At 40.1% G+C, this 15,944-nt stretch overlaps 1 protein-coding gene across 3 annotated transcripts in view; it reads left to right on the top strand.

Annotated features, from left to right (window-relative positions):
• The window catches only part of LRP5 (LDL receptor related protein 5), a 135,688-nt gene extending 120,298 nt beyond the window's left edge, over positions 1-15,390 (top strand). For all 3 annotated transcript variants that reach the window (XM_039552259.1, XM_010404838.4, XM_039552260.1), the window contains 8 exons: positions 527-736; positions 3,055-3,180; positions 6,182-6,418; positions 6,982-7,092; positions 9,754-9,990; positions 11,255-11,394; positions 14,337-14,434; positions 14,936-15,390. In XM_039552259.1, coding sequence (XP_039408193.1) covers positions 527-736; positions 3,055-3,180; positions 6,182-6,418; positions 6,982-7,092; positions 9,754-9,990; positions 11,255-11,394; positions 14,337-14,434; positions 14,936-15,197 — 1,421 coding nt within the window. In that variant the 3' untranslated portion in view covers positions 15,198-15,390. The remainder of the gene's footprint in view (positions 1-526; positions 737-3,054; positions 3,181-6,181; positions 6,419-6,981; positions 7,093-9,753; positions 9,991-11,254; positions 11,395-14,336; positions 14,435-14,935) is intronic.
• Positions 15,391-15,944: the final 554 nt, after the last annotated feature.

The raw sequence follows: 15,944 nt of genomic DNA, 5'->3' as shown, positions 1-15,944 counted from the left end.
CGTGACAAGGTTTGGTACTTGCCTCTTGCTTTGTGTGATAAATGTGTTTTATTTGAGTAACAGCAGTGAAACTAAATTGGTTGTATTTCACTCTTGCTTATAGATTCCAGAAAAAATGTACTGCTCCGTGTGTGAGTGCACTGTAAAACTTTTGGCCCAAGAGCTGAGTCTGTATCAGCTTTTGGGAGCACTCACAATTGCACATAACAGTGTGAGGCTGAGCATGCCTGACGGACCAGCCAGGCTGTGCAGGGATGAGCTGGGTTTCACACTGCATCTGCTTGCCCTCAGGACATGGCACCTGGTATTTCACCATCATTTACCTGAGATGAGAGTGAACTTTACCTGGGCAGAGTCTTGGTCTGCATAGACTGATGAAGCCAGTGACCTTGTAGCTCACTCTCTCCAAGGTTTCATTTGGTTTGGTTTTAGATGGGATGTTGCTTTGTGATGTTGTTTTAGGGAATAACTTAGAAGTCAACTGGTGTAAAACTAGTCTTCAGTTTTCAGTTTTTCTTGGTCTCAGGTGCCAACCGCGTGACCTTGGAGGACTCCAACATTCTTCAGCCCACGGGACTCACTGTGCTGGGGAATCACTTGTATTGGATTGATCGTCAGCAGCAAATGATTGAGAGAGTGGAGAAGGTGAATGGGTACAAAAGGACTAGAATTCAAGGCCGGATTGCTCACCTGACAGGCATTCATGCTGTGGAAGAGCTTGATATGGAAGAGTTCTGTGAGTTTATTTCAATACCTGACGTATCTTACTCTTGGTCATTGTATCTCAAAGTCCTCATCCAGCTGAATATTGTAATAATGTTGCCCATTGGCTTCAAGTAAGCCATGGAATGCTTTCAACTTGGCCAGTCGGGATGGCAGGAGAGCAGGAGAAACAAATTCCTCATTCTTGTCGAGGAGACTATTGCTGCACAGATAGAACATGTGACATCATGGCACTGAGTTACCTGCTTTGTACAAGCTCACATGACACTGAATTCAGTCTAAAAGATACTAATAATTCTAGTTGTTCATTTTCTAAGTACAGTCAAGTAATAGGTCTTGGGAAAACCTCTAATAAGAACCAAAAGGACTGTACTTGCCTTTTCTCCAGGGGTTTCAGACTCCTGTGTAAAGTATGACTGGTTTGACTCGGCATAGTGGATGATGTAAAAGCCTGCAGCGAGGGAGGCAAAATGGGGATGAAAGTTGTACTGTGGATGTGGAATTTCTCTCCCAGTAGAGGTGGAGCATTTTAGGTGCTCACATCTGAAAGGAATCATTCATGCAGGATGTTCTTTTTCTGGACTAGTGGTCCAAATTACTGTGGTTTGGTGGAGAGTGCAGAAACCTCTTACAGTAGTCACTCCTCAAAGTGACAACCTACAGTTCCTCCTGCTTAACAGGATTATAAAAGAGAGTACAAAATCACAAAGAAATTGTGGGCAACAGAGATCTCTTTGTTGCCTGTAATGAGTTGTCTTATATAGGGAGGGTACATTGGTGTACAATGCATTAATTTTCAGAAGAAATTATTCCCCTTCACAGCAAACATACAAACAAACAGTGTCACATACATTGGTGTCTGTGATGGCTGAAACTGTTTTTGAGCTTGCATATGTGGTAAGCTATTAATAATAAGGTGATGTAAGTATTTAAACTGTAGTAGATTCTATGTGCTAATCATGACCCAGAGGTTCTTTTTTTCTTTCACAATACCCTGCTTTTCTTCTTCTGTGCTATTTCTCATATACTTTTGCATATTTCAAAGGTAATACTGAATGAAGCAAAAAGACTTTTTTCTTTAAGTTTCAACGGTGTTAAAAAAAAGGTTTGCTTTTACCCCATGTGTTTATTTAAAAGGAGGATTTTTGGTTTTGTTTTGGGCTTTTTTAATGGCAAGAATACTGTTCCTTTAAGTCACACTGAAAGAAATCCTCTTTTGCAGCTGAAAAGTTTTCTATATAGGTGATTTCTGTTACAACAGGGGAGGAAATATACCTATGCACATGCAGGTATATGTGCATGCACTTCTGTGAACAACTCATGCTTCAAACACTGTATTAAACTAAGAAATTTGTTGAAGGTAGAAAGCAGGTTGCTGAGAAGCCTGGACAGATGGAAAACAACTTTGGCAGAGAAATTATGTTATCTATACAATTTCTTCCCCATGGAAATTCTTGGTCCTTAGCAGTAGTATGCACTGTTCAGCAGCATCACAAATAACACAGGCTGTACCCTACAAATTGCTGCAGCAGATGCTCAGCTGTCAGCCTGAATAAGCAGGCAAGAGACTGGGTCTCTTCTGACTCGGTTGGGCTGGGGTCATCAGACAGTGACCTCCCTTCTCTCTGCCCATTTCTTGTCCACCTAATGTTCGATAAAAATCATTCTATTAGGACCTCTCAGTGCTTCTGGGTAACTGATTGGGAACCCAAACATGTAGCTTCCTACCTTTAGAAAAAAACCCAAAAATATACGTGCCTCTATTGCAGTTTTGTGAGGAACATAGAAGTTGAGGCACTAGATATTAAGAGCTCTTTAAGGGAGAAATCCTGAGGGTTTTGCAGGTTGGCATTCTGCAGTGACATATATTATTTCTTGATACCTACCCTAGAAATGCAGGTGGGATGTCTAGGTATGATGTAAATATAGCCTTCTCAAATCTGCCTTTTCATTTCACTTCACCTCAGCTCCCAAATTCTTGTTAGAAATCCTTTAAAGGTGTCCGTATGATAGAATCATAGAATGGTTTGGGTTGGAAGAAACCTTTTAAAGGTCATCCAGTTCCAACCCCCTGCAATGGGCAGGGACATCTTCAGTTCAATCAGGTTGCACTGTTACTGTGACTGGGAGAAATTTAATCCTTATGAAGTAATAAATCAGCTTTCAAGCATTGAACTGAAAAATCCTGCATTTATCTTCCTAATAATTTGTAGCAAATTCTTGGTTACTCAGACAGAAGTGTTTTGTGAGTAGTTTTTGATTTTGTCCTAGTGAGGAATAGTTATCATTTCTTTTATGCTATGTAATACTCTTTTCTCTGTGTTTCACCAGCTGTGCATCCATGCTCCCGTGACAATGGTGGGTGTTCACACATCTGCATTGCCAAAGGGGATGGAACTCCAAGATGTTCATGCCCCGAGCACCTTGTGCTTCTACAGAATCTCTTAACATGTGGAGGTGAGTTATGTTTCACACTACTGCTAATCAATTTGTAACGAAACGTGACTGAGGTTGCATTCCAGTCCAAAATGTTTGCGTTCCAGTCCAATTTTTCTGTGCATGATGTGCTGCATCATGTGTTAAATTAGTCTTTGGTAGTTCTACCACCTGTTTTCTGCTTGAGGTTTTGGGCACATGTGACTTCTCATTCTGAGCAGAATATTCTTCTTTGACCTTAAAATTCTTGAATCTTCTACTGAGATTTTTATAATTGTATGATGTGACAGGTTTGTGCTTTAAACAGTGTTTAAAGTGTTTATAAGATGATGTTGCATCAACCTGTGATGACCTAGCAGCAGAAATTGTGCATATGATTCCCACAGTATGAGACTCCAGTCTTTGAAATTAATTTGGCCTCATAATGTGAAACACTATACTGGCTACTTATCAAATGTAGCCTCCATTGCAATTCTTTTAATTAAGGTATCTCTCCTCTTTCCATATGGTAGACTTTTCCTTTAGCCTTCCCTTTTACCATTCTAGGATATTTAAAAACTGTTAACATTACTCTTGCAGAGGGGATTCAAAACAAAACATTGTTTCTTTTTGGGACGCATTATATCTTTCATCGTTTGGCTCTGTTGGTCCTCTTTGACTTTTTTTCATGTATTTATTTTGCTGTGGATTTCACTTTCTGGCTGAACTCTGAACTCCCATGGGACAGTCATTTCCATGATAAACTGTTTTCTTTCCCATGACCACAACACGTTATGTGGCTTTAGAGTAGTGGTGGTTACATGGGGAGGGCAGGGTGGATCAATCTAATTATACTTCTTGCTGTAGTGTTGTTGCACAACGTGGACAGTGAGAGAGGTTCACATTCCACTCCTTTGGATCTGCAGCTATAAATCTAAAAATTCAGGGGCCTCCGTTTCTATCTTATTTTTTTTAATTCTAATCTTTCACTAAGCCTGCACCAACTTTAACCTATCTTGTCTGCCCTAGTAACAGCCACTACCCAGTGTTTCAAAATAGCTTAGCTGGCTGGAGAACATTTGTCCATGTTCTGGACATCCTTACAAATGCTTTTGTCAAGTTTTTTAATGCAAGCTTGTGCTTGCCAAGTACAACCATAGTGCAACATTGAATGTGCCTTTAAATGCAGAAGTAGTGATCTGTCTGTTGAATTATCCAAACAGCACACGTGTATCAAAATCTAATTCAAGAATTATCTTAATGCATGCATCTGGCATCTTTATCTTACCTACAGCTGTCAGGTCACTGGCTACATTTGTAATTCTCATATTGCTTCTCCAAATAATCATAAATGAGGAACTTAAAATCATAATTTTTACAAAATGCAAACATGTTTTGATATTTATTCACATTTTGTTTTTCAAACTCTTGATTATAGTTTTGTCTCGTTCTTGAACTTTTCTCCCTAATGAAGAAAGGACAACAGCACTTTGAAAACTGTTTGCATGCAATTGCATAATTCTAGAATTTTTAACACCACCCTCAGGAGAAAAAATGCTCATTCAAACATCTTGCCATTGGTTACAGCTAAGAAACTTTCCTTATGCTGGGTTCTTCATCAAGTCCATTCCTGAGCCTGAATCTTAACAAAAGCCCACTGGGTTTCCAGAGGAGTGTTACCATCCGGTGCCAGAGCACACCTGTAGCTTGATCATAGTGTTGTTGTAGGCCAGGTGTGATGTGGTACTCTGTTAATCCAGGTGGTAAAGCATCTACTCAGAGCACTACTGGGCAACAGCAGCTGTGGGGATGAGTGACTGCCTCTGCTGAATGACTTAACTATGTCACAGGGTTTTGACCCAGCAACTTTTCAAATCATGTATGTGATTGCTGCAGGGGTGTTTTGAGATGGCCCCCTCATTTTGACCCTAACTAATTGCTACTGATAGCAGCTGAATGGACTTGCACATTGTCTGTTTCATTGACAACAATGGTGGAAAATTGTGTGCTAACTTGCTGTATGTAAGAATTTGGAGCATTTTTTGCAACATATTCTTGATCTGGATTGTGTTTGTATTCTGACATTCTGAAGAAAGCAACTATGGATGCCTTATAACAGCATAATTGTTGCATCTCTATGTGGGGTTGTAGCTGCTGCCTAATGCTATCAGTGTGTCACTGCAACTTGAACAACAGTATGGATATGAAAAGGAGTGATGCCAGAATCTTGACATCCATGAAAAGTCAAACTTGAAGGAAGTCCCAGCTTTTTTAGGTCCAACAAACATAAAAATGGCTGTGCACAAGTTAAAGTATTCTTAACTTTAAGTCTCTGTAGTGAGAGAATATAAGATTAGGGCAGGTCTGCAGTGCTCCTTAGACTGCTCTCTGAACCTTCACTGACCTGCAGCCCAGAGACTTTCCAGCAAGAGGACTTAGCTTAATGTTTACCAGTCCTATACAGATATTTTTTTCTCCATTCCTATTTTTCAATTCATATCTGACTCAGAAATTTGTTTGTGGAAAAAACACTGGAAAAATAATGAAACAGATACTGTAGAAGTTATGCTATATGTTTCAGATATATTCATTGCCACTTCACCCGATGTGTCAGGTTTTTAATGAAGAATTGGTCCGGGCTAATATAACTGCAGGGTTTAGAATTGTTTGAAATGTGGTTTGCAATCAGAAATTATGTATTCTTTTGAATTTATATATATGACAGTGTCTTCCAAAAGGTGGCTGTTAGAGACAAAGCAAGTATTTGTAGAGTAAGTATTTGTAGCTCCTTTCCTTAGTTCAGTGCTTGACTGCTAAAGCAAACTTCTTTAATCAGCATGCATCCAATTTTTGTTACGAAGTTGGTAAAATTTCATTCCCTATGCAAAATCATGTTTTCCTTGTTGCTGGAATCTTAGCGTAGTCATGGAAGAACTCCAGGAAGGAGTAAGTGTGCTTTTCTTGAACAATGCTCTCGTACTTCTACTCTGTTGAAAGGGATAAAATTGAGTATACAACTCTGGTCTGTTTTCTCTTTCTCCAGAACCTCCAACTTGTTCCCCAGACCAGTTTACCTGTGCAACTGGCGAGATTGACTGTATCCCAATGGCATGGCGGTGTGATGGGTTTCCTGAGTGTGATGACCAGAGTGATGAAGATAGTTGCCCCATATGCTCTGCATCCCAGTTCCAGTGTGAGAAGGGACAGTGCATTGATGCACACTTGCGGTGTAATGGAGAAATCGACTGTCAAGATAAATCTGATGAAGCAGACTGTGATAGTAAGATCAGTTTTCCTGAACTCAGGGCTCTAACACAAGCATCCATTTGGGATTCTAACTGTTCTTGGAATGTATAGATACAAGTCCTTTTCGTTGAGACAGAAGTTCCTGAATATAGATAAGAAATTTAGCAGTTACTTAGCAAGGATATATTATACATAATATATCTATTATGTATACATAATATAGGTATGGAGTACATAAGGTTTTATAATATGCCACGTTACTACATTTTGTTAACAGGTCAGATGATCAGCTACGCTTTGTTAGTTATTGTAAGAGATTCTTACTGATCTGATTGCAGTTTTGCCTCAGCAGGACTGATTTGAGAAAGCATCGGGAGTTACTTGGACCAGAATTTTATTTTAGCTCCACTGAGTAGGGTGTATAACAACAAGCAGGAAGAACCAGAGATAAGCAGGCTTGCAATTTACCCACAGCAGCAAAGCAGGTGTTCTGGTGCCTACCTGATCATAATATGAAACCCACTTCTTTCAGTTTTCTTAAGAGGCTCAAATGCTCCCGTGCTGTCAGTATTTGATCTTTCCTTTCTTTCTCTGCAGCAATTTGTCTGCCCAACCAGTTCCGATGTGCGAGTGGCCAGTGCATCCCCCTGAAGCAGCAGTGTGACTCCTTTCCGGATTGCATTGACGGTTCTGATGAGCTTATGTGTGGTGAGATGTCTTTTCTTGAGATTCAGGTGCTGTGTTCAGGCATGTTCTACAGCCCTGTGCAGAGCCCTGTGCAGAGCCCTGGTCTTTGCAGAGCAATATTCTTTCAGGGAAGAATACTTCAGAAGGGCCTTCAGAACTATCCCTAGGGAAACCTGATTTTACTCTGCTCAGTACCTTGGAACTTGCAGATCTGATGCTAAGCCTGGAGTGGCTTTTAAAAATGCACAGCCCTATCCACTGCAATAACAGGGCCAAACTGGAGGCTAATTATGTGGAGGAACTAACATGCAATGAGCAAGTGTCCACAAGAGACCACAGACCGGTCTCCTGAAGTGCAGGTGTGAAAAGAATATATGGAGACACGTTGATTTTTCTGGGAAAAATGTAACTTTGAATTCCCATGGCAGTAGGTATATGCAAGTTACAGACATGCTGATGGCAGCTGCTGTGTTTGTCGTTAGAGAGTCTGTTACTTTGCAGTCCAAAGTGGACAGTAAAAATCCACTTACTTTTGCTCTTCTTGCAATTTCTGTTGTATTGCACTGTTGGGATGACTAGAGCATGGAGTATTCAGGCATTGGGGTAGATAGAGGGAGCATTTAGAATCACACAAGCGGTTTAGCAAAATAGCTGAAAAATAGCATTTTAGAATAAAAGCAAATAGATGTGCTGGTCTGAGTTCATTCTGAACAAATACCTTGCACTGTGTTTGTGTAGAGAAATGCTGCACTTACTTTGCCTACAGGACCAACCTTAGCAGATTGTGAAGTTTTTAATATCTTAGTTCTTGTCATTTTTTGAAGCACCAGTTGTCAGAAGCTGTGCCACTGCTGGGATGAGAGGAGGGTTCAGCAGATTTGGTCCAAGGTAACCTTGTTTCTTCCTTCCATCTTCATGGTGGATACTGCAAGGAAAAGTATATTCATGAGTAAGAATGGTGAAAGGAGCCCTAGCTGTGAATAGAAAAAAAGGCTAAAAGAATGGAGACAGAAACTCTTGGAAATTTCAGACTGAACATGCTTCTTCCACATCTTCTGTTTATCTCTTAAGCTTTCATCAAGTTCCCTCAATTCCCTGGATAATATAAGGCCACTTCTTCCTCTCTTTTTTTTTTTTTTTTCAGTTTCTTTGTGCACTTGGCGAGCTTTCATGCTGCCAAGTTAATGCAGCTGTTTCCTGTTTGCACTTTGGGTCCAGTCCTGCAATTAGGTCCTAACTGATTTAAATGTGTCTTTATGTAGACATAGGATTGTCTCCTTTGGACATCTTTGTGGAACAAAGCATTCTGTGGTTTCCCACTTGACTGAGGGAAAGAACTCAAGTAGGGAATAAAAATGATTGCTACCTTCTAGATAAGGATCTTGCATTTAAAAGAAGCTAGGTTTAACCAAAATGAGAATTGTGTGTTTTAAAATAGCTGATTTGGGAACGTGTTTTAATTTTGGCTTTGCTTTTTTTTTGGTACCATAGCTGAATTAATCTATTTGAAAGTTAAGATCTTAGCTGACATAAAAGTTGTCATGCACTAATAAGTATGAGAAAAACATAAAGACTTTAAGACAGAAATGAGTTCTTGATGCTGAGCTGCTAAGAGTTTGTTGCTAGATCTTTGTATTTCCTTTATCTTCCTTCTCAAATTTCAGTTGTTTTTCATTCCCTTCCACTGAAGTGGAAACCAGAATCACTGGAGAAACATTTTATGAAGTGAAGGCCTGAATCTTATATGAACCCTTTTACTTCTTGCAACTTCATTAAGGGGGAAGGGGTGTATAGTTAGAACTGAGCGTGTAAAATTTGGACAAGTTTATTTTGAGATTTTCACTTTTTGACTATATCTATTTGTGTATGTTAAAGAATAAAATTAGAAGTGTGTGAATCAGATGGAAATTAATTGCTTTCCATGAAGAACATTGCATATGTGAAAAACAGAGAGGTGTCAGGTTTATATGGCAAGAATTTTGAATGTGTTATGCATAATCAGGGAGAGATGTGAAGTTTAGCTCATCTCAAATACTGCAGCACTTTTCGTTATTTAACTTTTGGCTACGTAAGGGGAAAAACAATGAGTAGAAAGTATTTGAGATATTTTGGATTGTGTTTTCCTTCCAATTTGTAAGGTGGAGTTTCTTTGAAAGCAAGTCATATTTTAGGAAGCAAAAGTATTCTGTTTTAAGACCTGTATTGGCTAGGAAGACATCCACTGCTTAGTATGTATGGTAGCTTCCTTACTGGTAAGTTTTCTTGATTTTTCATGTTATTGCTAGCCCAAATGGCTTTTGAGAGAGCAATCCCTTCTGATTAAGGACTTGATATTTATAAGTATCTTTGGCCCATAGACTTTGAAGGGCAGGGAAGAAAAGGAAACTTTCCAGATTGTTGTTCTATCAAGATGATAAGTAATCCCGTTACAAGATAAATTGCTAGACAAAAGGAGAGTACTTTGCTCATACTGCTTTATGGAGGGGAAGAGGGAGCATGAAGTCTTGTGTATTGAATCAGAATATCTGGAGTTGGAGATGCCTGAGTGTGATGCAGATGCTTTTAAAGCACTGTGTGAATGACTGTGCGCTGACTGATTTGCTGCATGAGCTCCAGGACAGCAGCATATTCACTGCTCCATGTTTAATGACCATGTTTAATTTTCTTCTCCTCTCTTTCCAGAAAAATCAAAGCCAGCCTCAGATGAGTCCCAGCCACACAGCAGTGCCATCGGTCCCGTCATTGGGATAATACTGTCCCTTTTTGTCATGGGAGGAATGTACTTTGTTTGCCAGCGTGTGGTGTGTCAGCGCTATGCCGGGCCCAATAGTCCTTTTCCACATGAGTATGTCAGTGGTACCCCTCATGTCCCTCTTAATTTTATTGCTCCAGGAAGTTCTCAACATGGCACTTTTACTGGTAAGGGTGCTAAGGACCTTGCATCTAATCAGTACCATTACGTTGTCTGGATTTTGAGTTTTACACGTTATTAAGGGTGCTGGATGTGGAGTTTTCAAAGAGCAGAAATTTGATGTTGAAGATCTGCTCAGTGGTTTTGGAATAAATCTGTCATTTGAATCAGATATGTAAAATCTATTAGCTTTTCTTGCACTTTAATGGCTATGGTCAGCTATTCCTGCGTAAGTTATATTACTATGGTTATCAAGAGGTTTTTGTGGTAGGAAATTAGACAATGAAATAATTGCAGGCGAAATCTTCGCAGGGGTGTTTTAAATTGGACTTCACACTAAAGCTTTTTTAATTAAAGCAAGTATCAGTGGCTTTCATCTGTACTTCTGTAGGTGCTAAACCAAGCTGTCATTCTGATTCTCATCCATAGTTGTTAGTTTTTTCTAATCCATATTGCTGTGACAAGATACAACAGCTGAAAATATTACTATTTATGTTAATTCTAAGGAAAATACATAGGTTTCTAATACCATGGCATTTCCAAGAAGGATATATAGTCATGAATGATGATTACAAATACTTACTCTGCTTGTAATAAATATTTCCTGCATTTGAAAATAAAAGTTCTGAAAAGTTCCCAGACTTAACTCTTACATTGGCACTGAATAGTGTCACAGGAAGAAGCTGAAAATGAATTGTCTGGATTAAGAGTATCTTGCAGTAAAACAGATTGGAGAATGATGTCTTCCATTTTCCTCTAACTCAGGTTTCCTGCCTTTTGTCTCCACTGATTTTCAATTTTAGCTGTGATTATTTTCAATAAAAGTAATTGGGTTTTGCAGTTATTCATGTACTTGCAATTAATTTCTTGGGATGGAAATCGAAACTTTGGAGGCCTCTAGCTTGTTTTTCTTGGGCATTGTATATTGCTTTTTTTGCAAATGCCTAAGTTTGTTTAATTGGAAAATTTCTTAGTTAATTTGGGTGAACAGTTTGGGTCAGCTGTTGTGAAGATTCCTTTCTCAGCAGTTGATAGTAGGTTGTGAGGAGTTCAGTGCTGCAGTGAGACAATAGGTGGTCTGAGGGTGAGATGTTTTCATTACAAAAAGTGCTGTTCCTTGTAATCCTGAAGTTTTTACATAAAGCACTCTTCCTAAAGTGTGACAACCATTATCGCTGCATGGGTTTGCAAAGGTAGGGATCTGGTTTCTGTTTGGCATTGATGGATAACATTGTGGTTTATCTAACCTTGTTTTCCTCTGTTTCAATGCAGGCATCTCTTGTGGAAAGTCCATGATTAGCTCCATGAGTCTCATGGGAGGAAGCAGTGGTGCCCCATTGTATGACAGAAACCATGTTACTGGAGCATCTTCAAGTAGCTCATCCAGCACTAAAGCCACTTTCTACCCACAGGTACGTCTTGAAAATACACCAGTGAGTTACGTATCTCCTGCTTCTGAAGAAAAGAAGGGTGAAACTTTGTGCTTACTTAAGTAGGTGTTAACAACTGTTAACAGCTCTTGGGTGTTACTGTTTATGATATGCAGGCCCATTTTGACACTCACTGAACTTCACAAAGAGGCTTTGTTGTAGTCAGTCCATCAGGATGATACTGTGCTCCATGATGTCCAAAATGTTTTGTTACCAGAGTGGTACTCATCTGGTTTGTTCTTGGCTACTTCCGTTCTTCCCTTGGAGATGCCACCTCCTTTGTTCTGTGTAAACTCTGATGGCAGTGGCCCGGTGACATTTTGCACTGCCTAATGCTGCAGGCACACATGGAATAATTAGGCAAACAAGACGAAACAGGACTGGAATGCAAACGTGTATGAAATCAGCTTGACTTGCTGTTTAGATGAAGTGTCGATTGTTGATTCAGAAAACCAAGTGCACGAAGGGGGGAAAAACACTGGTACAGCAGGGTGAGGCAGAGGTTACTTTGGTTGCATTTTTTCAGCTATAATTTAGCTCCATTTCTGACTTTCAAGTGTGGAAACTGACAGAATTCTGGTCCCCATGTCACAGTTCCACAAATTACAAGATGAATATTCTGAATGGAAAGAGTCCTCTCTGGATACGCAGGAGAGACACACAAAGGTTCCTGTTTGCCAGCATATTTTGTCATGACTAAGCACTCAGTTTTTTTCCATCATGCTTCTGAGCACACAGTTTTCTTCCATCATGCTTCTGAGCAATATATCCATTGGCCCTTAGGTACACACTACAAGCTGCCAGAGTTGATCTGCCAGCTGCAGAGGGCGTTTTTGTGCAGTATTGAATCAGGAGCCCACATGCTGTGTGGGTTTACATGCATTTGTGTTTACATGTAAGCTGTTATGCTCTGTATGGGCATTTTGATTCATAGTGTTTTGGCCAGTTGCAAAGGTGCTTTCTCTCCCTTTAAGAAGGGCAAAAATGGAAAAGAGAGGCTTGTGAGCTTATCTCTTGGTAAGGTAAAATTGGGTACTTACTTCTTGCATTGCCTTCTCTGTGAAGCCGTCAAGAAGCAGATGTTTGGAACTCAGCAGCCCTCCTAATTTAGCTTGTCTCCTGCTTCACCAGTGTCTCTGTAGTGTGCTGAACAATTTCATGCTAGACCTGATTGATGTGTCAGTACCACACTAAAAAGGATGAACAGAAAAAACACTTACTTAAATAAAGCTTGAAAGAGAAAAGAAGCCCAAGAGCTGATCTGCCTGTGTGATTCTATGGGATCTATGTCAGCCAAAAGATCAATTCTTCCGTTTGACTTCTGGCCTAAGTTAATCTGACTGTTGCTGGGAATTCTTTTTTCCACACTTTGTGTCAGCCAGGGCCTGCAGGGATGATACCAGCATTTCCTTCATGAAAGGCATGATGGGTTCTTAGAAGGAAGCTGTTGCAAGGGCTTTGTTACATTAAAGTTACTGCTTAATCCCAATGTTCTGGTGAGTTCTGCCTGGTAGCTAATTACCCAGCTTTATATTAATAATCAAAAGGACAGATCTGAGCATCTAAGTTGTCTTGGCTTTTTTGGTTTGTGTAACACATCTTAGTGGTACTGAGAGATGCTCCAGTGAATAGAGACTGGGAAAGAATCAGTGTCAATGAATTTATGCCAGTTTATATACCTGAGAACCTGGCCAGAGGCATCCTGGCTGACACTCTTTGCTGTATTTAATCTCAACATGAAGTGATATTGATGCAGCTCAGGGCATCAGTAGGAGTGAATCCACAAGTAGCATACAGTGCTCATCCGAGGAAGAAGACTTCTGGGAGATCCTCTTGGGGAGGTTACTCATCATTCCCTACAGCTGGCAAAGGGGGGTATTCAAGCATGTCTCCCTTCACACAATTTTGGGTACAGGGCTTGTCAGCATTAGTAATAGTAAGCTCAACTCAGTGGCCAGGAATCGCTTTGCTGGACGCTGCACAGTGAAGAGCCAAACAATGATCTCCACTCCACTGATTTTAGAGTGTTTTTGTGGGAGAAGAGCAGAGACAGAGGAAGGATGGTCAATGGGGCAGGACCATGAACTGGCTGAATGCCCAGGGCAGGCAGTGTACAAGATGCTCACATCAGTAGCAAGGCTCAATCAACAGCAATGGTGTAATTTTCCACACTGGAAGAGATTAAATGCTCTTCTTGGGTTTAGGCCAATGTCCTGCTGGCTGTGTCAGAGGTTCAGCTTCCTGCTAGGGGAAGAATCCTGAATAATTTTGAAACACACTAAGCTTTTTTCCTTGTGTGAAGGCTACCAGCAACTGTGTATAAGCACTTACAGCTGAGCCATATGTGTGTATGCTGTCTATATGCACACATAGGCAGGCTATAAATATTTTTTAGCTCATAGGCTTTTTGCATTGTGAACTGTGCCAAAATGATATGTTTATAGAACAAGAGTGAAATGAAGCATTCAGGGAAGGATGGGGTTGTATTAGTAAAGAACCTGGCTTCCTGACCCTACTAATGACTGGGGATGTGTTTAGGGTCTGGGAGTGGAACATACTTTATTTCCCATTAGCATCTGCTGAGATGCTATCAGTCCTTATGTCCAAGGAAGTGCACTCAGATTCAGCCAAACTGGGTCTCATTTCCAGCTTTATTCCAGCCTTCCAGCATAATAACAGGTGTGGCAAGGAAGAAAATTCCCTGTACTGAGAACTTTGAAGGCCTGCACAATACCTAAGTCCAAAGTAAAGTCTTGTAATGAACATCTGTGGTCTTTAAAAATGCATTAACACATCCAAGCAGCCAGGAGAGGAAACTAGAATAAGGATGAATGACAGGGTGAAGCCATAAATACTGTTTTTAAACTAAGTAAAGTTGGATAATTAACCCAAAATTTCACACTTCTTTTTCCTGTTGTTTCTAGATTTTGAATCCACCTCCTTCCCCAGCTACCGATCGCTCCTTATACAACGCAGAGATGTTTTATTCCTCAAACATTCCTTCAAACACAAGATCTTACAGGTACAGTTCAGATAAAAAGGCTTGCCAAGTCTTCTATTAATCTGCCTTTAGTTTTGGATCTTGTACAGACTTCATTTAAAAAATGTTTTGCTCTCTTAATAAATGACCGTTCCAATTATGTACATTATATTTCTATGTAACAGTCCCTGAGCATCCTGTGTAGAGGAGGTTGGTGTTTTCTGTTAATTTCTTTAAGCTTATCTTAAAGGAGTCAACCTATTTGTTAGTGACTGGGCTAAATGGTCATAGTGGTCTCCTCTGGTAGGTTAGGGGCTGGAAGAGTGTGCTGCTGGCTAAGGATAGTTGTGCCATTCAAATGTATCACAGTTCAGGTACTTCTTGTTGGATTTCTCTGAGAGCCTGCATTAAGGCTCGTGTAGTATTAATGAGCAGGTATCTTGTCTGACCACACAGAGCTGTTCAATCTCTTTCTTTTTTCTTTCTTTTTCCCCAGATTGCAACTAATGCATGTGCTTTTTCTTTTTTATTGTTTTTGTGCAGGCCATACCTTATACGAGGGATAGCTCCACCCACAACCCCATGCAGCACAGATGTCTGTGACAGTGACTATACCACGAGTCGATGGAAGGCCAACAAATACTATATAGATTTAAATTCAGACTCAGACCCTTATCCCCCTCCACCCACACCTCGCAGTCAGTACATGTCGGCAGAAGAAAGTTGCCCTCCGTCTCCTGCCACTGAACGAAGCTATTTTCACCTCTACCCCCCTCCACCCTCTCCTTGTACAGACTCTTCATGACCTCAACAGAAGGAACTTTTCCTGTAAATATTTTAAAATATGAACAGATTTAAAATATATATTTTATGATTTAAAAATAAATCTGGGTGGGAATTAAACAAAACTAAATGTGAATAAAAATGGTTGGGAGGGGTGGGGCTGTGAAAAATTGTACAGAGGAAGAATATTTATAAAATTGATTTTTTTAACTTAATTTCCATTCTTTTGTGCCATATTTGCCTTTTTGAAGTCATGTAACTGACTCAGTCTCCAAAGGATTTGGAGAGGGAATGTTGAAACTTTCTGCATTTTTAAGTCACCTTTTTACATGCAAGAAGTGAAGTTCTTTTTATTAATGTGAGACAAGAAAACTAAGTGGCTTGTGGGAAGGGGAGTCATCTAAAGAAAGATGCAGGCTTATTCCTAGAGAAGAAAAACACATTTAAATACAATTGTCAGTATCATTCCTTCACCACCACTGGAAGAAAACGTGCATGATCACAACCCTTAGATGTTCCAGTTTGTAAGTGAGCTGAATGCTTCCCAGCAGAACTTGAGTGCCAAAACCCGAATTTCAAACCTTCCTCTCCATCTGCTTAGCACTGAACTGAAAGAACACTTCTTTTGGCCAAGCCTTCCAGCTTAACTAAACCCACAGGCATCATGTCCTACCTCATGTTAGTGCCACTCTGCACATGGCCAATTCTGTAACTGATTCAGGCTAAATAAGATCAGTCCTAAAAAGCCTGGTTTAGTTCCAACCAGTTC

This window comes from Corvus cornix, chromosome 5 (assembly GCF_000738735.6).
Source record: "Corvus cornix cornix isolate S_Up_H32 chromosome 5, ASM73873v5, whole genome shotgun sequence".
Classification (NCBI taxonomy): Eukaryota; Metazoa; Chordata; class Aves; order Passeriformes; family Corvidae; genus Corvus; species Corvus cornix.
Note: the sequence above shows the minus strand (reverse complement) of the source record. Positions and strands in the feature narration are given on the sequence as shown.